At 39.4% G+C, this 24,124-nt stretch overlaps 1 protein-coding gene across 4 annotated transcripts in view; it reads right to left on the reverse strand.

Annotated features, from left to right (window-relative positions):
• Window positions 1–8,981: 8,981 nt before the first annotated feature.
• Window positions 8,982–24,124, reverse strand: part of ets1 (ETS proto-oncogene 1, transcription factor) — a 40,994-nt gene continuing 25,851 nt past the window's right edge. For all 4 annotated transcript variants that reach the window (XM_008425963.3, XM_008425964.3, XM_008425966.3 and 1 more), the window contains 7 exons: window positions 22,320–22,439; window positions 21,601–21,801; window positions 21,251–21,328; window positions 20,652–20,897; window positions 18,011–18,271; window positions 13,379–13,497; window positions 8,982–11,989 (listed from right to left, as the gene is read on the reverse strand). In XM_008425963.3, the coding sequence (XP_008424185.1) occupies window positions 11,774–11,989; window positions 13,379–13,497; window positions 18,011–18,271; window positions 20,652–20,897; window positions 21,251–21,328; window positions 21,601–21,801; window positions 22,320–22,439 (1,241 nt within the window). In that variant the 3' untranslated portion in view covers window positions 8,982–11,773. The remainder of the gene's footprint in view (window positions 11,990–13,378; window positions 13,498–18,010; window positions 18,272–20,651; window positions 20,898–21,250; window positions 21,329–21,600; window positions 21,802–22,319; window positions 22,440–24,124) is intronic.

Below are 24,124 nucleotides of genomic sequence, written 5' to 3' on the forward strand. Positions count from 1 at the left end.
TTTCAGTAAAGAAATGACTGCTGGTAAGCCACCTTGTACTTGGTCGTCAACAGAGCTCTGAGGACAGTGACAGAGAAAAGGATGCTTGGGAAAATATCCATGTGAAATTTGACTCTCATGTTCCTTATGCAAAAGCAGAACATAAGCAAGGAGTGAGGCAGGCAGTGTGTAATATGGCAATGGGAGTTGGTTTGTGGTTAAGTGAACAAGATATTTTTTGGTACACTGTCACATGACCGTACCGGGAACATGCAAAGTAAGGGGGAAAAAAGGAACACCAAGTGTTTTGTAATGGTAAAGTATTACTGTTGCAGAGTCACAGTAAACATATGATCACAAGGCAACCACAGGCCATTTTTAGCCATATGTAAATATGAGTGAGATGTAACTAACCGGTGATTTCCAGAAGATTCGCTGCTTGTTTAAAATTGCTGAGCTGATGTTGTTCTTTGGGTGTGATTAAAGCAGAAGTAATGTGCAATGCAACAGCATTTATACACATGAAACTCGTTTATACACATGAAACTCATTTCAATTTTGTCACATTACAACAACCACAAACCATGACATTGAGGGATTACCTGATGAACCAACACAAAGGGGAAAGAAAAATGATTCGTAAGATCTCGTATTTACCTGTCATTGTGTGTAAGGCCAGCTTTCCTCAGTAATGCAGCTGCAAATCTTTGAATTTCTCATATATATATATATATATATAAGGTGCTATATATTTAGTCATGGCCTGTCTTTTTATAAACATATCTGAGAGTCAAAACATAAACAGAACTACTAAAAACTGAGAGCGTCTCTATTTGGCTAAGCTGCTTCATTTTGAGACCCAAATTTATCCACTCATTTCATGCTCCATCCTACCATAACTTGTGAAAAAACACCAAGATACTGAAATTCTTAAATTCGAGACAAATACTTTACCGTTGGCCAGCTCTAGGTAAGATGGGCAATATGTCTCTCCTTATTTTAGCAGAACAGATGTTGGACCTTTAAAACACACCCAACGCTGTCATGACGTCATTTATCTGATGAAACCAAACTTAATAATTACTCCTTCTAACAGTTTGTTTTATTCCACAGTAGGTTAAGAGGAACAAGAGAAAAACTGGCGATCAGGGGCTGAATAAACTAAGCCACTTGGTGCATGATATGATTGTTATGGAACAGGCAGCTAATATAGAAATGATAAACAGCTTTACAAAAAGATGTGTAATTCAGGCCTTTACATATTGCTTGAATCCATTGTTTGGAACCGACTGTGTGATGATGATGATGATGATGATGATGATGATGATGATGATGATGATGATGATGATGATGATGATGATGAAAAAGTGAAACTTCTGCTTTTTTTAATCTCTTAAGCGCCTCTGTTCTCAGAAATCATGTGCTGTCAAACACAGAGGATGAATTTGGTCCTATTCTTGCACTCTCACCCTAAGGTCGAAGTTTTTTCAAGTCACCAATCTCCTCCCTCTATCCATCCTGGTTTCAACATTTCTTATGATTTGTCGTATGATCTTCTTCTTTTCTAGAGCCACCTTCTGCATGAGTGGAGCTGCCCTTCTCTTTTCTTGAGCCAGCTCTCGTGGCTCCCTCTGCTTTTAGGAAATGTTTGGAAGGAGTCAAGCCACTGACTTACATAGTTCATTGTATGAGCACAGGTTTCTGCACAGATTTTAAGTTTCTATCCTTTCCTCTAAAACTCTTGTTCACAAGTACCAGAGGTTGAAACAATATTGCTCACTGGCGGCCTGTGTGGAGCAATGATCATATTTTTCTAGTTTCAGTCTGATAATAACATATTTTTCCTTTCATTTTTTGTTTTCAGTTTATTTGGTGAAAATCACAATTAGCGGTTTAAAACAGTCACCCAACATCTATTATAAATAAGCAAAAACATGGCATGCATGTGATGAGGCACCATCAGGCAGTTCTCATGACTGAGTGCAAACTATGCGACAGCTGGAGCTGATTCTGTTTTCTTCATGGAATGAAATCACCTCTTTAATGCAACTAAAACATACTTCAGAAACTATGACTTGAGTGAGGAAGAATAAAGAAACGGAAGTGTAAAATTTCACAAAGTAACTCACGTTACAAATATGAGTCAAAAATAATTGCAGATTGAAACGCCATTCTTTTTATTATTTTGTTTCTTTCCATGTACTCTTTAAACACTTTGTGCAAGGGAAACTTAGCTGTGCCAGGGATTTAATGGAAACTGAGCAGACAGCTACATAAAAGCTGAGAATTATTACAATTTGTCTCATGATTTTAATCTATGCAATTGACCACAACTGCCAGGCTTTGATATGAAATCACCTCTTCCCAAGTTTTTTTTAATTTTTATTGCTGTTCTTCTCTTTAGGGTATAATTTTGCAAACATTTTCCATCATTATGCTGGATATCAAGAAGGTTTGCTTTCTGTCACAGCACTGTCACTTCAATAATACACACAACATGTGAAAAATAGAAAATTCTTGACATTTAATTGAGTGGAAAAACATTCCCATGATCATTTGCAGCAGAATGTATTAGAAAGAAAAACATTTATACTCTGTAATAGTTATTGCAGTGCTTTGCTAAGGTATTTTTCACATTTAAACATGTTTCAAACAGGCTTCAATGTCTTAGGATTGTATGTATTAACCAACTGAAAACTTTTTGTATTAACAAAATCCTTTACTCGATATCTGAAAAAAGTGTGCAAAGAGAAGAAATGTATATGATTTATTAGCACTTTTTTAGTCAAACAAACAAAATGGGTTAAGATGAGAATTTAGGAAAGGATTACAGAGGCAGTACAATGAAACGCTAGAACTTTCTTCTGGAGGGGCACAAGACAGATTTATTGGTGAAGTTTGACCCACATTTGTGTTTTAAGGCCAGAAGGCTCGACTGCTCTGTAAATTAGGATGTGCCCAGCTGGAGCTGGACCATGAAGTCAAAGGTCAAAGGGAGGGAGCTTGGAAACAGGCAGCCACCGGTAATAACTTTATCTGCTTTGGAGGCAAACGTTCTCGTATGAAAAGCAGTTTTCCTTAATAATTTTGACTTTGTTGTTGAGTGCCTGTGAGATGGGGTCTACAAAGTAATTTGGATTATTATTGTGTGTTTCCTGGCTCTGTTTTACTTCTATCTGGGTTTAAATTTGTTTGTGGCTAACATTAACAAATAGACCCAGTTGTTTCCACAGAACTAAACACACTGTCTCCTAAATTCACTGTCCCAGTACTGTACTCTCCAAGTTATTTCTCCCATAATTGTTTTGCCATGGGGGCCAAAACCTTTGGAACAATTTGCTGGCAGAAACAACACAGGCACCATAACTAATTGCAAGGCAAAAGCTGTAGTTGCTATCACTTACATTACGAGCTTTTCTTTGGTTGCAGTGAAAAATTGTCCTCATTTCCCAAAATCTGTAGACAGGACCTGCTATACTGAAAGTCATTAATAACAACAGTAATGACCAAATAGCATGACCAAAATAGGTGGTCAAAATGGTTAGCGAAAAAAAAAGTAAAACACACAAGTGCAACTTGCATAGGCACTTGTGGTAAGGCATGTTGACCTTTTGTAATAGTTTCTCATGAACATGGTGGCTTGAAGTGCTGAGGGCAGCAGTTAAAGCATGTACGCTGCTTGAGCTTTCGCCTCCTGACTTTGCTGACATTCACCCCAGTCAGATCTCATTCAGGAACTAAATAACAGTGTAACATGTTTTGTGACACTGCTAATGCTAATTTCACCATAGCCCATTTAATTGTCATTTAGAGGTCAGAACTTTGTAAAACAATTACCGTATTTTCCGCACTAAAAGGCGCACCTTCAATTAATGGCCTATTTTAAAACTTTTATTATATATAAGGCACACTGCATTATAAGGCACATAGAATAGACACCTCAGTTTGGGTTGCCAATTTGTTCCGCACTCTATTACACATCCACATTTGTAAAGAAGTGGTCCCCGAGTACTTTATGTAGTAGGCTGCCCCAGTCGTTGTTTCACTCACGGTGTTTGTGCTGCGACATTGTGCCCAACTGCTTTCTGGGTAACACAGACCAACGACACGCTGCTGCCGCAGCCTCTGTCTCTCTTCCCCCGCCCCTCCACCGCCTGGCTATGTATTATCAAACTTTATTATCAAACCAGCGTTCTGACAACTATCCCAGTATGCACCGCGCACTTCTTCTACGGGGAAAATGAAGTCGGCGGCTGCTCACCGTAGTTGCTAGACCTTTTGTGGCTCAATATTGGTCCATATATAAGGCGCACCGGATTATAAGGCGCACTGTCGGCTTTTGAGGAAATTTAAGGTTTTTAAGGTGTGCCTTGTAGTGCGGAAAATACAATATCTTGACAAAGTATTTATGCCCCTTCAACCTTTTCACATTTTGTCCAGTACAAAACTCAAATATTAATGGATTTCGCTGGTTGAATTTAACCTCTCTGGAGGAGCTGCAGAGATCCACAGTTCAGGTCGAAGAATCAACAGTTACATATGACTGTGGCATTGTATCTCTGCTGCCTGGATATTAGCACGTCATGTTAGTCATGAGACTCTCATACAGCTAGAGTCAGAAGTTTCTAAAGATTTCTTACAAGACTATTACTGAAGATCTATTCTTCCCACTACATAGCTCTCCACAGCAACTCTTTGAAGATATTTGGATGATGTGAGTTACAACATTTAATTTCCCTTTGGGATAAAGAGAGTATTTTTGAATTCGATTGAATAGTGTGAGGATGTTATTCATTAGCAGGGAAAAGGAAAGTAGTCAGATTTGAAACCTGCCCTTCTGGAAGAAATTCTTAGAGGCTGAGGAGACCAGCAGGATAACCTATACAACGATATGGCTTTGATCAAACCACATTCATTTGCAACAATGGGTTCAGTCAAAGTCCAGTTCACAAAAACTTCTCATCCAATATTAGATTGTTCGCAAGGAGGAATTCAAGAAAATGTACATCTCTAGATGTGCCAAGCTTGTACAGATTTATAACACTTCCTAGCTTGGCACATCTGAAAGGTGTTTCTACAAAGTATCATTTATTGGAGTTTGAGTATAAATGAAAGTCAAACTTTGAAGAACGTCATGTGATAAATATTTTGATCATATCCTATCCACTTCACTATTATCCACTATTCATTGCTTCATTTTGCTCACTCACAATATAAACCTGCGAGGCTCTGTACATCTGATTTTCATGTACGTCTAAGTCACACAGCAGGAAAAAAATAAAAAGGCAAAGCAGTGACTTGATTGAAAGCAGATGCTGCTGAAAGCCAAGACGAAGAAGAAAATGTTTCGGAAAATTCTCAGGGCTCAGCCGTCCCTTTCTGGGTTCTGGTCCGGGTGGGCCAATCACGACAGAGCCCCCACAGGTCTTAGTTGTAAATGAAGCTCTTCCATTGGACAAGGACAAAAACGTGGGCGCTAGGAGCAGATGTCCTGGGAAAGTTGCTGAATCCCACTTGACTCAAAGTGAAATAAAAGTGAAAACATTGACATGTTTAACTGGACAGTTACCAAAGGCTGTTTTAATCCAGCCCACACTGTTTCTCCCTTATGCCGCCATGCTTGTTCAAAACGAGGTCGCGTCTGAATGCTGCAGCTGTGGATATTGAATTACATTTTGAATGAATTGGCTTTTAAATAGTTTTTCGGGTTCTTTACAAACCCCAAGAATATTACAAGCTCACTTGAAGATTCTTCTCTTTTCTGCTGTCGTCTGTCATCTCGCTTGGAGACAGTGTTTGAAATGAAAGTCTTTCAGCACCTCAACACCTTTGCCATCTCTCACCACTCGTCTCCCCATCCCTTCACACCTCGAAACCCTCCACTGCTCCTTTGCTCCTTTTCACCTACTAACCTTCACCCTCCCACATTCAGCTTTCTATTCCATCTCTCATCTCTCTTTGTCTCCAAAATTCTTGCTCACCTCTCCCCCGCCCCCATCATCTGCTCTCTGATTCAGTCTCACTCTAGTTTGCATGTGGCCTCACCTGCTCACAAAGCTTCATCACTCTCCTCTATTCTATGGTTCTATTTCCTATTCACAGAAACAGTACAACACAAATCAATCATCTTTTCCTAATGGAAAGTCCACATTAACATGAGACGACACTCCATTTCCGCCTAAGAATGCCAGGTCGAATGGTGCCCGAACTCCACCCAATGTAGATCCAGGGGCCAGGAGGCACTCTCATTTCGGGTGGGATAGCAAGGTGATGCAGTGTGGTCCAGGGGTGGCTCAGGAAGTCAATGGTGTATTAACTGAGGATGTGACAGCGGCAATAAAAATGCAAATTAGCAGCCAAAGCAGGAGATGCCCTGAATCTGCCCTCTATAAACCTGGATAATACAACCACCACACCTGCCAAGACAAGTAGTTCAACACTTTGCAGACACAACAATAGCATAAATGCCACAGAGAAAGAGAAGGAGCAGGTATGACTATACAGAGACCTTGCTACATCTCAAGTGTTTTGAAATAACACATTTTACAAATAATTGATGAGCCTGTAAATAGTCTGTTTAGTTTGTAGTGGGCTGAAGAGGAAGATCGTTGTGTCTTATTTAGAAGGATGGGGTCATTTATTTCTTAAAATCTCTTAAGAGTTTTTTCATGCACTTTAGGACTCTTTAAGACAGCTGTGGCCAAATCTAGTCCTTAGTGGGCCAGTGTCCTGCTTGTTTCAGATGCTGTATACACACCTGACTAGTGCAGGAGGACAACTTAGATTCTAGAGTTCCCCAATAAGATCCATTTTCCTATGGGTCAGTTTGGAAAGGAATTAAAAAACAGTCCCAAATTTCCAAAACTGAAAAGATAATTTTTGTGTATGTCTTTTACCTACTTAAACACTAAAAAGTAAACCTTACAATGATTACTAATGAAGTGAATGCTTGATTCTAGAAACGATTAGCTTTCGTAAATTCTTCATAGAATCTTAAGTATACTGTATACTTAAATATGTTTGTGCTTTTTTAATAAGTAACACACACTTTAAACCTTAAAATAGCAGTTAAGGGAACTGCTATTTTGTTAAATATGCCAGTTTCTTAACCAAAGAGTTTTCAGTTAACATGGTATAAAGTGCATTTTTTTCAATTCAGTTCAATTCAATTCAATCCAATAGGTTTTTCTTCACTCAAATTCTGTTGTATTTGGTGAATAAAAAATGTGCTGGATGGAGTGTATGAAAACTCAGTGCATGTCGATTCTGAAGTCAGATTAAAGTAATGAGCTTAGTTCATAAACATGAAGAAAAAAACCAGATTATTTGCTCCTTTCAAACTCGGTACACATTTGAGAGTAATGTTAAACCAAACTCTTAATCCCCTGACACCACTGGAGTCTACATTAGCCCTACCCTCCTTAAGGGTCCTCTGAGACACATTGTCCATATTTCACAACATGTCTGCGTAATGGAACCACTGACTTTGTCTCTTGTGCGTCACAAAGATAGTCTTTTGATGAGGAGGATAGTAATTTAAGGCAGTGAAAATAGATGTACTTCTGTTCCCTGAATGTTACGCCTACTACATGTTAGTGTTAGGCCCTGAATTTTAACCTGTATTCCTTTACAATATGGTTACTGTAGGTCTTGTAATCTCCTTCTGTCTGTTCCAGCAGTGCTATGCATACAGAAAATATACATAACTTGGTAAGACCCTTTCGCTAAATATTTAACCTTGAAATATGACAAACGAGACACAGTCAGCCATCCGGAGGTCTGTGGATGGATGAACATGGAGGAGGATTCTTTTGGACGAAGCAGCAAGGAGTTATCTGTAATTTTTCTGTAACTGTCAGTTGTGACTGTTCTCACTTTCTGCTCAGACTTCCTCTGCTCTTTGCAGCCCCTCCGTCTTAAATCTCTTGTTAAATCGGTGGAAGATTTAAGCGCGGTTACAAAGGCAGACGGGGTGGGGGGAAGTGGATTCTTCATGACCCAGCTTTGAATCTGTGTTTGGATGTGGAGCTGGTGGGCATGAGTGGTATCACAATGGACTGTTAAAGCTCGCACTGTCTGGGAGGGTATTTTAAAACCTGCCCAACAGTCATGTCTGGTTTCAATCATCAGCCCAGTCAGAGCGAGGAGGTGGAATAGGAGAAGAACCACCTGGTAACCTCAGCCTGCCCTCAGCCAAGAAAAGCACTGAGAAGAGAATATTGGGAAGGAAGGCAGCACAGTTGTTCTAATAAACATACACACGTAAAATACTGAATTAATCAATATATACTGCTCAAAAAAATAAAGGCAACACTTAAGTTTTCACTTAAGTGTTTAAGTGTTCCCTTTATTTTTTTGAGCAGTGTATTTTTTGAAGTGTGTGAATTTGTCTTTAACTAAACACACATCTTCATCTTAGGCTTTAAAATATTGACTCTGCTTTGTCTTTTGCATTCATAATAAAGATACGGTGATCTGAATCTCGACTATTCTAATGTGTTTCTACTCGGCTGCAGAAGGGCCAAAACATCTGTGCAGTCTGAGGCAGCAGGCCACGGCTCTGCATGTTTTCCATCTATGGTGGAATTTATATGAGGGGTTGCTAGAACATGAATGAGTCCCAATATGTCGGTTTCATTTTACATGACCTTATCAACACATAAGAAACACTTGTTAAAACTGGGACACTCTGTGGTCGGTTTATGTTTCAATGTCCTCCTACCCTGTACTCTGGAGTCACAGCTTCAGTTGGTTCAAGTTAATACTATTGTCCTTCTTGCTCCAATAATATGTTCTGGTTGGGACCTCGAATGTTAAAAATTATAATGGATATTATCTGACACATACAAACAAGTACAACCCTCACAAAATAAAATGAAATAAGCTCATTCCAAAAAAATTTAAAATACCTGATCGCAAACTTCCACACCTTGCCTATGCAAGATGAATGATAAAGATGAATGATAAATAAATTAAATAACACACCACACAGAACGCTAAAGTCTTTCTTCACATATATTTTATAACATTTTGAAGTACATTAAGTACATTTTAGAAATAGAAGCTACAGTTTATAAAACCTTTCCAGCAGAAATCATTGATGGGCCAGCATCAGCCTTTTTTTCCTCAAGCAGACAGGTCTATTTTCGATATAAAAAAGAACAAAAAAAAACAAAACAAACAAAAACAAAACAGACAATTGGAAATAAAATCCGCTACATTATTTTTGTCCTGCGCTACCTTTAAATTCCCATGAAAGCACCAGCTGTCTGCGTCTCTCGTCTTTTATAAAATATAAATTATTGAAAAATATTCAAATGTTTGTGAACTAAATACAATAAAAATGATCTCATAACAAAAATACAAAGACACTATAAAATATACAGAAAAGAATAACATCCATTAAAAAACAACAAGGCTTTCCTTCTAAAATCCATTTTGAGATATGCATATGCCACAAAATATTGGTGTGTATGTTCTCGTCACTGATAACACAAGTCCTGCAGTAGATTGTAGTCTCCCACATTGAACAACAGAATGGTTCCTGACAAAACACGTTTAAAAATAAAAAATATTAACATTATAGGCATTAAAGTTGTCCTTTGTTATGAACATCATGACAAAAGCAAAAAAAAAAAAAAACACAAAATAATAAACACTGTTTTGAAACGACATGTAGAAAGAAAATAACATACAGTGCAGTTTAATACATTTTTAGGATCCAATTCTCTGTTGTAAAAGCAACACAGGTTTGAGAGTCAGTGCTCGATAATGATGGAGATTTTTACCAGTTAGACAAGAAGAACAAATACAGCATCTCTTCTCTGCACTCAGTGGGGAAACCCGAAATGGCAAAGACTTTGTCCAAAAACTGTCTGCTTAACAAATATAAAAAAGATAAAAGACAACACTTTCCAAATACGTGAGAAATTTCTGCTCCGTGTCAAACGTTGTAGACACCCAAAGCACCGTAGCCAAAAGACCTCACATGAGTTTTGGTTATTATTCCTGCTTTGTCTCCTGATTATTTGTGTAATCCGGGTCTCAGTAAAGCATTATGAAATACAATCTGTACAAATAGACATCTCCAAAGCTATTTTCATCCATATGGGTAACATTCAGCCACTGTAAACAATAACATAGTATTTTAGGATAATATTCAACTTTGGCATTTCCCAGTGTACCGACACTGTTCCCACTGTTTGGGGAGGAAGCCGCTGCCAATTTGCCTAAAATGTAACCAGTGAATTGTTATAAATGTGCTCTTAGAATACGACACTCTCTGAGGCATATATTATTTTTGATCATTGATAAAAACGCACATAAACTACAATCTGAATAGTCTGCCATCAGCCATGCAAGAGCCACACAAATCAACTTGTGCCCTTTCTGTTGCCTAAGTGATAATTCACCTGCACTATCCACGTACTTCTTTCCATGACCTTCATTCATAACAAACAGGTTACCGTTCTCTAAAGTCAACATTTGTCTATTGCCTTTCAGTTTTTTCTTACGTTATACCATCACACTACTCTACTTCCTTTCTTATGGACAAAATGTTCTGCATAACAAACAAAAATTGATCCACATTTGACATTCTTATGGCTGCGTAAAAACCCGCCAATCGCTATAACTTTTACAGGACAGACAGAACTATTAAAACATCATTAAAATGATTGGTTGATGTGGACAGTGAACTGACAAGATTGTTCATCTAATTTGCACCAACGTCTACTGATTCTCCCCACGTAGATTGTCTACAGTTTGCTAATACTGGAGGCATTATGCAAAAAATGCATACGTTTCAGTCACAGAATGTGTTCCTAACAAGGTGGCGACATGTACATAAAGGTGAAAGCGTCAGTTTCAAAAGCAACGGCTTCTTTCGGTTGTCTTGCAGACCTCTTTGGGTATGAGTAATCTCCAACAGGCTCTTCAAACCTGACAGAGCACCGGGCCAGTGCGTCTCTAGTGTTGTCTGACTCAAATCGACACATTTCTGCTATGGGCTCCATGAGAACAGAACAGTGTAACTTGGCATTCAATGATGAAGTCTAATTTGAAACACTTAAAGACAAAAATACTCTGCCCAGTAATCGGCCTGGTGGACTTAAATCGGGTGCTCTAACAATATAATACTGGCACAAGCATATGGTCCTCAAACATCAAATCCTACATTACACTTTTTTTTTTGGTCCTTGCTGAAAACTCTCCCCTTGCAGGAGAGAAACAGTGATAATGGTTGTAAATATCTGTTCCGTTTTGACATTTTGGCAACTGTTCTCTCAGCAGGAACCTTTCACCTGCTTGTTGCTTAACTCAAAAATGAAACAAGTTACTTTAAAAAGGCTCTTTCTCGACTTCGTTTATTCACACCTTGTATCGCAGAGCTCTCGCCTCCTCCTCATTGCTACTTAAACAGAACACAAGATAACCTGATAATTCTACCCAGTAGCGTCTCATTTACCTTGAGCTGCTAAATAATACCAGTATTATGTCAGACGCGCGCACAATCCCACACTCACTCACACATTCATGCACACTCGTCATTTCCAACAGGTTGTGAATACAGGTTTTGTTTTTTTGGCTTCTGCCTTCCTTTTAAAACTTGGCCTGAAAGACTGGAGCTCAAATCCAACAAAGACCATCACTGAGTCATTAAAAACTTTTCGGTCCCCCCAGAAAAATGGATAACCAACTCTTATCAAACAGTTAAGACAACGTTATGAGCCTCAGTCCCAGCAGCTCAACCTTTGTCCCAAGTTTCTTTTTGCTCTTTTCGCCAGTTCTGCTTTCACTCGTCTGTGTCAGGCTTTACGTCCAACATTGCGTGCAGCTCTTCGGGTGTGTAGCCCAGCAAGCTTTTCAAGTCACAGACAAAGCGGTACACATAGCGCTTCCCAGACGTCTTGTGGATGATATTTTTGTCATAATAATAGCGCAGGCCACGGCTCAGTTTCTCATAATTCATCTTGGGCTTGTTTTTCCTTTTGCCCCACCTCCGGGCAACCTGCACAGAGAGAAAGAAAGAGCACATCGAAATAAGAAAAAATTAAAATGTCTCATGTAAAAAAAATTATTTGAAAAAAGTTCAGATTTTGCTAACGTACTATCACAAACCTCTGTTTTTGATAAAGATTTTATATGATAGATCGACACAATGTAGCACATCATTGTAAAATGGAAGAAAAACTACATACTGTTCTCAATTGCTTTTTACAAGTAAAAATATTAGAAGCACGTACAGCTCTGGAAAAAAATAAGAGATAATTGCACTGAACCCCATTGGAAACCTCATGGTTATTCCACCAACTATTGATTTCCGAACTCTTCCTTAGTATTGTTGGCGCTAAATGAATATGAACTTGTTTTCTTTGCATTATTTGCAGTCTGAAAGCACTGCATCTTGTTTTATCATTATGACCATTTCTGCAAATAAATACTAAATTTTTGCTTGGAATTTCAGAGACATGTCAGTAGTTCACAGAATAAAAGAACAATGTTCATTTTACTCAAAAATAAACCTATAAAAAGTGAAATCTGAAAACCTGATCATTTTAAGTGGTTTCTTAATTTTTTACAGAGCTGTATTTTTTATTGTGACAACCATAAATATGTAAATAACGACCTTCACTAGTAAACTCCCTAATATATTCAGCCCAGTTGTATGTAATATAACATGGTTGTCCATCTGAGCTGGAAAGCATGACAAAGGAAAGATTAATTAGAGAAAAGCTGGTGGAGCTGTAGAGATTTACAGCTCCATTGGATCAGTTGTCCAGAATAGCAAAATGTGGAACAACTCTGTCTGGTCACATAAAACCAAAGTTAGAAATGCAGAGAGTTACAGAAAAACAATACTGCATAGCCCTAAGCAAACCACCCTGTTGGGAATCTTGTGGAGTGGTAGCATCATGCTGAGGGTGTCATTTTTTCCTAACATCAGAGAGGAAGCTGGTCAGAGTTAATGGGAAGATTGGTGGAACTATGGGAAAATAGACTGGCTGCAAAAAGTCAAGCTTACAGGCAGCAATATCACAGAATGTCTTGGGAGGTTTTTGTTAATAATTTTGAAAACTATGCATAATCCCTTCCAGTTTACAAATATGTAGAGTTTTGTGTAGGTCTGTCATACAATCCCAGTTAAACCTATTTGCTTAAACTGGAATTGTCATGTGACAAAACATGAAAAAGTACTTTTGCCAGGTACTACATAGTATATACTGTATTTAAATTGGACCTACTCATGATAAACCAGCCTAAGTACCACGCTACATAATTACTGAAGTCAGAAACAATAGGCAACTGTTTTCACAAAGAAGACATCTTTTTCATCTGGCCAAACACTTAGGACCTCCCATCTCGTGTGCCAGTGACCAACAGGGTCACAGCCTCTCACCTCATCTGGGTCAGAGAGCTTAAACTCCCAGCCGTCGCCTGTCCAGCTGATGAAGGACTGGCAGGACTTGTCGGTCAGCAACTCCAGGAGAAATTGCCACAGCTGGATGGGGCCACTGCCTGTGGAACAGATGTGAGAGCATGTTTGAAGGAGGTGTTTTGTTTAGCCAGCTTACTTGGAGAGAAGGCATTGTTGTTTGTGCTGATGCTGGCTGGTGTGAGGATTTACTGAGGTAAGTGTTAGCTCAGGCCAAAGGAGATCTGGCTTCAGGAAACATTCCCAAGTTCTGAAGCTTACCAACTGGTTTAAGTTATTAAAATTCTGCAATTTAAATAATAATGCCCTGCATCCATGGAACGGTAATGCTGCATATAAATCAAGGTCTTAAAGAACAGTTGAAGCTACAAGTTGCTTTCAGAGATTTCACAACTTACTGCAGTACAAGATACACTAACCAGGAAGGAAAACACAGATTTTAAGGTCAACCAGAATGCCACACGTAACACGGTCCAGTCCTAAATATGAAACTGTTAAATATTCATGCCAATTATTCACTTAGGTCTGAAGAGGGACAAAGTAAACCTTCTGATCTGGGTCAGGCTGAAGGAAAGCAGTGGAAGCAAATGTCCTCCTAAATACAACAGTCTCATTCATCATGTAGTCCCTTGTCTGCCATCGGCTCGGTACAGTATGAGATTCTAGAGTCAGTGTCTGTATGAGTTCCTTACTGATGAAATCATCATTTTAAAAAAAGAGGCGCTGCCTCTGGGCTTCTGCAGCACATCTAACGACTTACAACCAGTGCTTCAAGAAGAGAACAGCTCCCAAAGCCTCACATATACTACAATAGGGTTATATTTTTTAAGAAAAAGGACTAAAATAGTAACCCAATACAACCTATTTTAAACAAACACTAATACAAGAGTTTGTATCACTTGATGGAAAAAGGTGGAAAGGCAGAACAAAGAGGATAAAAAAAATGGTTTTGTCTATGAACTAGATTCACTGCGCTACACTTTGATCGTGTGGTTTTCTTCACATAGAAGAACGCGCCCACTTTTGAGGCTCGTATGTTGAAATCACACCTGCCTGTGCAGCATACGCCGCCTCAGCAGTTTAGCTATACTCACCTATCTGTCTCACTCTCTGTGTCTCGCGAGTGCGTAAGAAAAAAAACAACAAAAAAAAAAAACGTATGTGCCCTTACACAACACAAAACCAAAGCTTTCAGTGAAACAGACGCGTGGGCCGAAAGCTTGAAATGGCATTTGGGGGAGCTTTTTATAAAACTACTGCTGGGACTGAAGACGGTGCAGAACAAACAGCCACTTTGGATTTAGAAAGAAGTGGCTTCTTTGCAACAGTCTCTGTCTTTCATTCCCAAAGTGTTCAAAATTGAGTCAAAGTAGCAGTCAGCCCACATACATGGGTGATACCAGCCCGCTGTGCTCTCACAAGCGATCCATTCCAAAAGAAAAAAAAAAGTTTCCAAAAATATGTTGCTCTCTTCATGTACAAAGAGCTTCATTGAAAGAGCATACACTGTGGCAAAAGCGTAGAGGCTTTCATTTGCAGCAGTCTTTAGAATGTAATTCATGGTACACCATATGTGCCTTAAAAAGCTCTTAAATGTCATGAGGACGCTGGTGTCCTCATCGACCCAGTAACAAATATGTAAGCGATTTGCGGGCAGCAGTTAAGGGGTTAAATATTTGCAGCCAAGACAGAAACAGGAACTCTAACAGACAAATGGAGCTTTTTACTAATGTCACTTTTGGTTATTAGTAAAACTATGAGCAAGACTAATTTATTGTTGGAGTGCAAAAAAAGGATAGTATCTTTCAGCAGAGAAAGAAAAAGATTCACATGTTATCAGTATTAAAATATTGAGGGTTTAGCAGTTTTTGAAGCTGCCTGGTGTTGGAGCAGACAGAGGTGTAAATAACAAGCTCTCACAGGAAACCTGCGAAGACGACAACTGGAGCTTCACTTATCACTCAGCAGCCTTATCTGACTCCCTGTCCTCGCTGTAAGTGTCACCTGTCACACCGGGACAGGAAACCAAGCAGAGCAACTTGTCGAGTTATCATAAACGCTGTTTTGGAAATGTTTGTTTATTCTAAACGTAAGCTTCGATTTTCCTTACACTTTTTTTTTACATTTCTAACTCATTTGCCTTGCTTTTTGATTTTTACGTCCTCCATCTGGCTTGTTAGGACATGGATGTGCACGCGGATCTACACGCAAACATAAACTCCACATTGGTAGGATTTAACTTCATCCATCATCAAAGCATGTCATGGCAATATTTCTTTCCATTTCTTTACAGGAGAAGATGGTCTATTGCACCATGAATATTATACACTCAGTGCATCCAGTTACTGCATATTTGTCCTCTGCACATACATGATGCAAATATCTTGTTCCACCACATCTCAAAGATGCCTTAATAGATGGGGTCTTCAAAACCTGGGTCTCAAGGTTTAGTGGCCTGTAAATTTAAGATATGTTTCTGCTTTAACATAATAGAGCCAAATAATAAGGCCATTAACAGGACTCCGGAGAAGTTGACTGCGCGTTGAGGGGATGACTCAGCTATTGGATTCAGCTGTGTTGGACCAGAACATACATCTAAACATTGCAGGACACCGGGCCTCAAGATCTAGGTTTAAAAACCCCTCGTATGGGAATCCGAATATGGTGAAGTCATTGCAATGTTCAAGTAACTATTTTAAAATGATTTGAGATTTTACACATGGTGTGTTGCCCTGCTGGAGTTAGAATCATTCATTAGATGATGTGTGCATAGGCCTTTAATGATGAGCAACATTTACTGGACGACAAATTGTCCTGGAAGTTATTGTGGTAAACAGTTAACCATTTTCAAGTAATACAATGGTAATGGCGTAATAATGCAAGAACATATTCCCAAAGATCAATAAACTTTCAATTCTAATGAGCATTTAACACTAGAAGACATTTTATCAAAAATTAACAACGCTGCCAAATTCAAACTGACTAAATCTCATTTCTGATACCTTATTTGAACTTCAGTAAGTGGTGATTCCTAAAGTCACTGGGTTGCTGCCAGAAAATTGCTGAGCAGGCGTATCTACAACAGTTGGTTGGTGAATGTACTTTCACCTTGCATTTTCCTATAAAGCTGACGAAAGCTTTTTTTTTTAAGATTGAAATGACACTACAACACATTGCACCTGAAACAGAACTTGCTTGATAAATATTTTAGCAACAATTATTTTGTTTCTTGTATTTTTATTTTTTTGTACAAACAAGTGATAATGCCATAAAAGCCACATTTTTGCAAAGAGTTTTCTTTCTTTTTTTTTTTTTAGCGGTTTGCCATTTTCGTCAAAAAGGTTGCAAGGAGCAACATGGGGCTCTAATGGTTCTAAGAGGAGCTGCATTTTCTCTTTGTTATTTGATTATAAATCCATTAGAAGATCTTTCCAGCATCATTACAAATGAATGACTCATTGTTCCACAAGTGGCTTTTGAACTAATAACCATGCACATGAAGAATTAACTTGTGCATACCGACTTTGGGTCCGTCTAATGAGATCTCATGTATGTATTGTTTGTGACGTTGGAAAAATTTGCTGGGATTTCCCCTTTTTTTATTACAAACAGTGGCGCACTCTTGTGACTATAATTTTAAGCAGGACAGAAAAAGTCCCGGTGCAGTGTCTGCACTGCAAGCTATCAACCGTCTTCAAAACCTTGCTTTTACAGAGGAACAAATGAGACAACCGGTTCAAGACTTCTCCTCAGGTATTATGAAATAAACATCGAGATTAAATCGACCCGATGACAGCACCAAACAAAAACAATGATAAAACATCTATTTATCTTGCTGCACACATCAGGTTAACAATTCAAGGGAACAGCAGCACAATTTCAACCAAAACCTGAAACAGATGCAGAAATAGTGCATTTGCTTTAGAGGTTTGCGAGTATCTCAACATCTTAGTGAACCTGAAGAGCATACGTCAAGCAGCTTTTTCGAGCATGTATGGGTGCGAAGATGCCTCAGTAAGATGAAGAGATAATTTTGCTGTAGTGCTACGAGCAAGGGCAGGCATAATTTCTTTTTTTTTTTTTCACCACCGTTGCTAGGACGACCTGGAAAAATAGGTTTAGATGCGGGCTGGAGATACCAATGAGGTAGATGAGAAGTGAAGGCAGAACAAGAGGGTGAGAAAGAAAAATAGAGAGCAAAGAAGTAGCAGGAGGAGGAGGAGGAGGAGGCAGGAGCAAAATCTATTTTGTTTTCTTTGATCTGAGTAACTTGGGCAACTTGGGTAAAAGGTGTCTCTCTCTCTTTCTATTCTAAAAGTGGTGCAAATACAAAACTCCCACACGTGGGACTTTTGCAGAGCATCAACAAGTGTGTTACAGCTGTGCAGTGAAACTAAAAGGAGCAACAGCTTTTCTTTCACTTGAAGTCTGGCGAAGGCATAAAAGCACTACCTTATTAAGCTGTAATTTTAATTGAAAAATGAAATTATTTTTGTGAAATTTTCTAGGTTGAAGCCTCACTTTCTAAGTGTTCCCCGAAAGATTTTTCAAGCAACGAAATTGTCCCATTCGACGTTCGACTACTGGTCGTCTTACCCGTGTATCCCGCCAATGCTGCCGCTGGAATGACAGGCTTGTCCTTGCTGAGGTCGGAGCGCTCCCTCACGTAGTCTTTGAAGGTGCCCTTGGGTTTGTGTCCATGCAAGGCGGTGGGGTAGTCTTCCGAGTCAAAGCTGTCATAGGACGGTACTCGCTGCAGGCTGCTGAACGAGGACTGGCTGCTCCACGACTGGGTCAGTCGGTCGCAGCTCTCAAAGCTATCGATGCTCTCGAAGGAGTCCTGGCCACCGAGCTTACCTGGCAGGACATTGGAACAAAAACGGGGGGAAAAAAAAGATTTGTCATCAAGGACGACGGTTAACTTTACTACATTGGGAGACTTTAAAGCAATAATACTTATTTGTATTTTTTTTTTCTTGTTTGCAGTCTTTTAGAAAGGCTTAATAAAAGCAAAATGAATGTCAAATTTCTTGGACAGCATGTGTAAACAGCAATTTCAAAATCTGGCCACAGATTCTCAGATGGATTTTGGTCCAAACTAACAACTGAATGTACAATAATTTAAACCATTACATTAGCTCTGGCTGCATGTTCAGGGTCATTCTTATTCCAACTTTTGTGCTTTTGGAATATTGGTTTATGCCACAACTGTGATTTAAGCATCTCCACAACTTTACTCCTGACGTGTCTCATGTGTGTCATGGTAATTCACTAATGTCCATTACAGCTATACTACAGCTATAGCTACACTGGGATTAAGTTATACACCTATATGTACGGCTTCAGAAAAAAATTGGCTACAATGTATTTTATTTAGGAGAAGTAGTAACAGAGGCTGAATATACCTGCATGCCACACTTTTCAGATTTTTTTTTTTTTTTAAAGTTGAAAGTGATGCATTTTCCCAATGACATATTACTTTTGTGTTGGTGTGTTACGGGAATGACACCGAAGGTTACAATGTAAAAAAAGTTCAAGAAGAAAGAATACTATTGCATAAAATAATTTCTGATTTCAATGTGTTAATGCAAGAACTCTGGAAAATGGCCAACTTATGAGCAAAAGTTAGAAAAGGGACAAATAAAACACGCTAGAAGTAGAAACTTTGAGTATCACTAAGCCATACAGTTCTGTGTTATGCCACTCTCTCCATTTCACACCCCATTTCGCTTTTACAACCACCATTTGGATTTGATTCTAAATGGAAGACAATCCCACAAACTGTCTCGCTATTTTTGGCCCTGGGAAAGATAAGCGGCGTCTTTGAATGGTAAGTCATTAACAAATGACAGATAATGCAATGCCTCAACCGATGCCGAGATCTTCAGCTGGTAAAATTGAAGCCACATGTGGATATCAGCCGGGATACAAAGCACTTTCCCACGTCGAGCAAGCACAACACAATGCTTGAGAGCGCGGTATGCGTGTTGCGTGAAGATTGAACCTTAAATCTTGCAGGCAAACACTTAAACGACTAAAAAAGCGGCTAGGGGAGGCGTTCAATGGTGTACATGGCAGATGCTATTCATTTATACAGCTGGGGATTTGTGAGAAGAAAAGCCTCTCTCTTCATGGCTTAAAATGTAAACCGCGATGCTAAGTCCTCTGTAAACTATCACTTGGGAGAGAAAACAAGCCTGCACATTTTAAAACAGCAAACCGTTTCATGAGAAAACCCCTTGCTTGCTAACCGAGGATGACACTTCTATCTCCTTACGCAGAACATAGAGACTGAATCGAGGAAAAGAGGCCAAGAAAAACAAGAGAAAGAAAAAAAAAAAAAAACGTCCTTCTTTAAGGTTACACCACTTGAACTGCTTTACATAAGGGACAAGCGGTAAGCAGAGAACACATTGTGGCTTTGGTTCGTGTATCACTCTGACAAAAACAATAGGCTTTTCTTTTTTTCCCAACCTAGTCTAGAGTATGTGAGGCAGGTTTGCATGAACCACAAACCAACCAGAGGGCCTGCTTTTCTTCTCTTCTAATGCGTGCACACTGATGTGGCATGACAAGATTCTGGTAGCTTCAGCACAATCACACGCAGGCCGACACCCACAGACACCTCCAACGTTTGCACACACTCACACAAGCGCATGCATGCACCTATGGGTAGGTTCAATAACTTGGTTTAAAATAAACATTCAGTTTGGCATGAAATGTTTGCTACTTTTGATCACTGAAAGAATTTACCTGGGATACGGGAAATGTTTTTGCAAAGCCATTCAAATCACTTGAACTTTTTCACATATTTTCCTGTTAGAGCCGCAAACTAATCAGTTGTGTTAAAGGCTTTGCTCGTATTGTTTAGAAGAGAACTCTGCTCCAAACTACTTTGAAACTTTAAGTTTAAATTGGGGATCAATAAAGGAACATCCTATCTTGAATCTGAGGGCATTTGAATTAGATTTTCTTTTAAAGTATCACAGTAGAAGAGGTTGAATGCAAGTGTATGCTAACCTTCATATTATGTTTTTTTTTATTTTGAGAAAAGATGTTGAAAACATTTTACTATGTTCTGTCCACTTCACAGCTACACACTATTATGTGCCGCTTTACCTAAAAAAATTCTCAGTGACATACAATAAAGTTTGTGCTCGTAACGTCGCAAAAACGAGGAAATGCGTGGAGGGCATGAATACTTTTGCAAAGCACTGTATCACATATGGCTCCTCACCTCGACTGAGGCGTCCCACACACATATTGTCGGGGGACACCACTTCCTGTTTGACAGAGAAGTAGTCGCCCTGCATGGAGTTGAGGGCTGTGTCTCGTAGGATGATCCCGGGGTATTCGCTTTCATACTTGAGCGTGAGCAGTTCCTCAGAGCTGATGGGATGAAGCGTCTGATATGACTCCGTGATGAAGCCCGGTTCTGAGTATTCAGAAGGAGGGACACACTGAGCATGCTCAATACCATAGCCTGAAAACACAGAGGCAAGTTAATGGGGATAGCAAGAGCAAAACGTAAAACAGAAGGATAAAAAGAAGCAAAGGGTAGTACAGTCAGCATTCCTCTTGTGTTGAAATGATACAAAAAAAATGCTCAAATGATACATTTTCTGAATCACTTAATGCACAAAATAATCCCTGCAGATCTTTGGCATGAGTTTAGAAGCAGAACCTAAATTTAGAGTTATTTACAATGTTAATGTGGATAAATGCATTACTGAACTGTTTGTATTCACAAAGCTGATTCACTTTCAATCATTTTTTTACGCATGCATATTTGGCAATTAGAGAGTACGACTGACAATGATTGTGATGAGTACTTACTGACAAAATAGTCTGAGGTATAGCGGGATTCCTGGAAGTTGGAGGTCAGTCCATTGATGGGGAAATGCTTTGTATCCTCTTCATAAAAAATGGATAGAGAATAAGCATCAGTGACCTCATCATTGATTTTTTTGTCTTTTTTTTTCTATCGTGTAACTGCATCCAGCATGATCAAACATTTATGTCTTGAGCCAAAACGTGCCTTCCTGTTTGGCTCCTGTTACTAAAGTAATTGCCACAAAAACCGTCAGACAGAAAAAAATGAAATCAGCCTGTTTTTTTTTGTTTTCTTTCATACAGCAAAAACAGAAGAAAGATGAGTTTTCTCATTTAGATTACTGTAGTGTTACCTTTCTGGAGCATTTCTAAATGTTCCCACAGGATGTCGCCCACAAAGTCAGGTGCTAAGTCCAAGAAGCGCTCCTTCCCCATCGCACACAGGTTGGCACCGTTCATGCCGAATTTCTCAAAGTCGACGTTCTTCAGGCTGAACTCATTTATGGTCCATGCAAGCCATTCAGTCACATGGTTTTCTGTCCACTGTCTGGGGTCTGCAGAGCAATAAATAGCTGATGATTGGTATATTTGCTGTGAAACTCATTCAAAGTGCATGTGCAGACATTCATCTAAACCAGTGACTGATTCAGTAGAGTAGACTTATGCTTTCTGGTGTTGTGCTTACTAACTGCAAAGTGTCACAAAGAACGTAGGGGAGGAAAGGAACATAAACCACAGTGGTAATGAAAATTAGAAAAAAAAATAGTTTTCAGTTATTGTGGGATTACATTGCAATACTGTCAGCAAGGCTGATTGCAAACAGCATGAATTCTGTTTGTGGTTGCCTGGGTTTATAGGCAAACTCATCATTTTCCACCCGTTCAAGAAGAAAAGTCTGCTTGCACCATAATGCGTGGAGTAGGAATAGATTTTTCTTGCTTTCAGTCATTTTTAAAGAATTCACTAAATTAAGTTTTGGGGGTGAAAAAATAAGTGTGTGATGTGATTTTGACAGTCTAAGACCCAAGTTAGAAAATTAAATTTCCACAAATGAGCAACTGACTCTCTTTACCTTTGGGAATACCCAGCCTTTGCTGTTCTTTTGTGAAGCCGCTGAAGGTGGCTTTCAGAGCCTGGGACATCATCTCTTTACTTCCTGGAGTTAAAAGGGGGACGTCGCCACACTCTGGATCTGGAAAACATGAATTCACAATACATGAAATATGCTTTTATTTGGAAAAAGTGACACACAAACAACGTCATACAACCAACACAAGTAATGGAGTGAATCGCTACACTTTATGGAAAAAAAAAAAAAAACTTGAAAAGAAAAATTTAAATTAGATAAAAAGCTGAGAATTTGGTTGTTTCAAGGGAAAAAAATCACTGAGAAACACGTTTTATATGTTGTGGTGTGGATTAGCAACATTTTGCCACAATAGACCCCGATTTGTACAAAAGTACTTTTGAAATTAAGACAAATTTATTTACAAACTCCTCACACCCACACTTCTCCCCTGCTTGCACACGCTGGGTGGGAGCTCGATGCCTGGTGCCCATCAGCGACACCGTGACCCCTACCACGTCGCCCTGACATAGTGAGACTACTGTCGCGAGACCAAGCATGGGGTCAAACATTCTGACAGGTCAAGGGTCACAGGATGGGGTGATGATGTCACGGCGGCTGCCGGTGGGTGGCTCTGAAAGCAGAGGGGCTGGGCTGTCTCGAGGGTTGCAGTGACAACACTGCGTTTACTGTTCTCTGCTCACTGCCAGTGGGCACCCAGCAGGGAACAGAGCTGCCTTTGATGGCTTTAAACAGAGCCTGATGACTTGCACTCATCTAATTAGATTGACCAAGCTGCAGAAGTGTGGGATAAAGGGGGCAAAGCAGGGGATGTGATGAGCCAAGAAAGGCAAAAAGACCTCAAGGCTAAAAGCACTGGAAAAAAGACCCCCCCAAAAAAAAAAAAACTCAAAACGTTTTTAGCAGACCGTGCAACCATCCAACTAATCATTCAATCTGCAAAGAGCCCACAGGAATTTACTAAATAAGCCCACATCTAGCATAATCTTTAGCATGCAGTATATTAGATGATTACGCTGAATTTACAGGCCATAATGCAGTGTCTAGGGTGTAGTGTATTCACAGCAAAGGTTTCTCAGATCTCAACTTTTGTCACTTTTATCTCCTCATTTCATCTTTCTATTCTGTTAAGAAAAATCACTCATCTAATCACTTCAGGCAAATTGGTATGAAAGAAAACTGTGTCACTAGCCAGCATAGAACCACCGTTCGTTGAGCCCAGATGTCTTGGCATCTCCACCGCCGGGTGGTTTTATCTGCCAAGCAGAGCTCAGCTCATGCTTGTTTTCACCACTCACTGACGTCTCGACCTTGTCTGGAATGCACAGCAGCTGTCCCTCCTTCACCCATGTAATCAATGTCTGTCTGGCTGTTAGTAAAAAGTAGGGCTCGCTCTGTTGTTCTTGTCCCTGTTCAAAAGGGACCTGGGACAAAGGATGTGTTTTTTTTTGGTTGTTCACTTAAGTCCAACTATGCCAGTCTTAATATGTTTCTCTCTTTTACAGAAATAAAAAGTTTCAGAGGAAAAATAAATAGGAATGCACTGGGTAACAATGTATACCATGATTTATTGTTGGGATGCAAAAAAAAGGAGCCAAAGTATTCAAGGTTTTCCTCGGCTGAATGGAGCAAAGTGTATGGCAGCTTTCCCCTTCCTCCTCTTGTTGCTGGACATCTTTGGTCAGCTGAGGGAAAGAATGTTTCTGTATTTTTCTTGCTTATCTGTGCAACGTATCTAAATTGCCAAAGGTAACAAAAGTTGTACTTGTGTTACTTTATAAGGAATAGTA

This window comes from Poecilia reticulata, chromosome 13 (genome assembly GCF_904066995.2).
Source record: "Poecilia reticulata chromosome 13, P_reticulata-male-v2, whole genome shotgun sequence".
In the NCBI taxonomy this organism is placed as follows: Eukaryota; Metazoa; Chordata; class Actinopteri; order Cyprinodontiformes; family Poeciliidae; genus Poecilia; species Poecilia reticulata.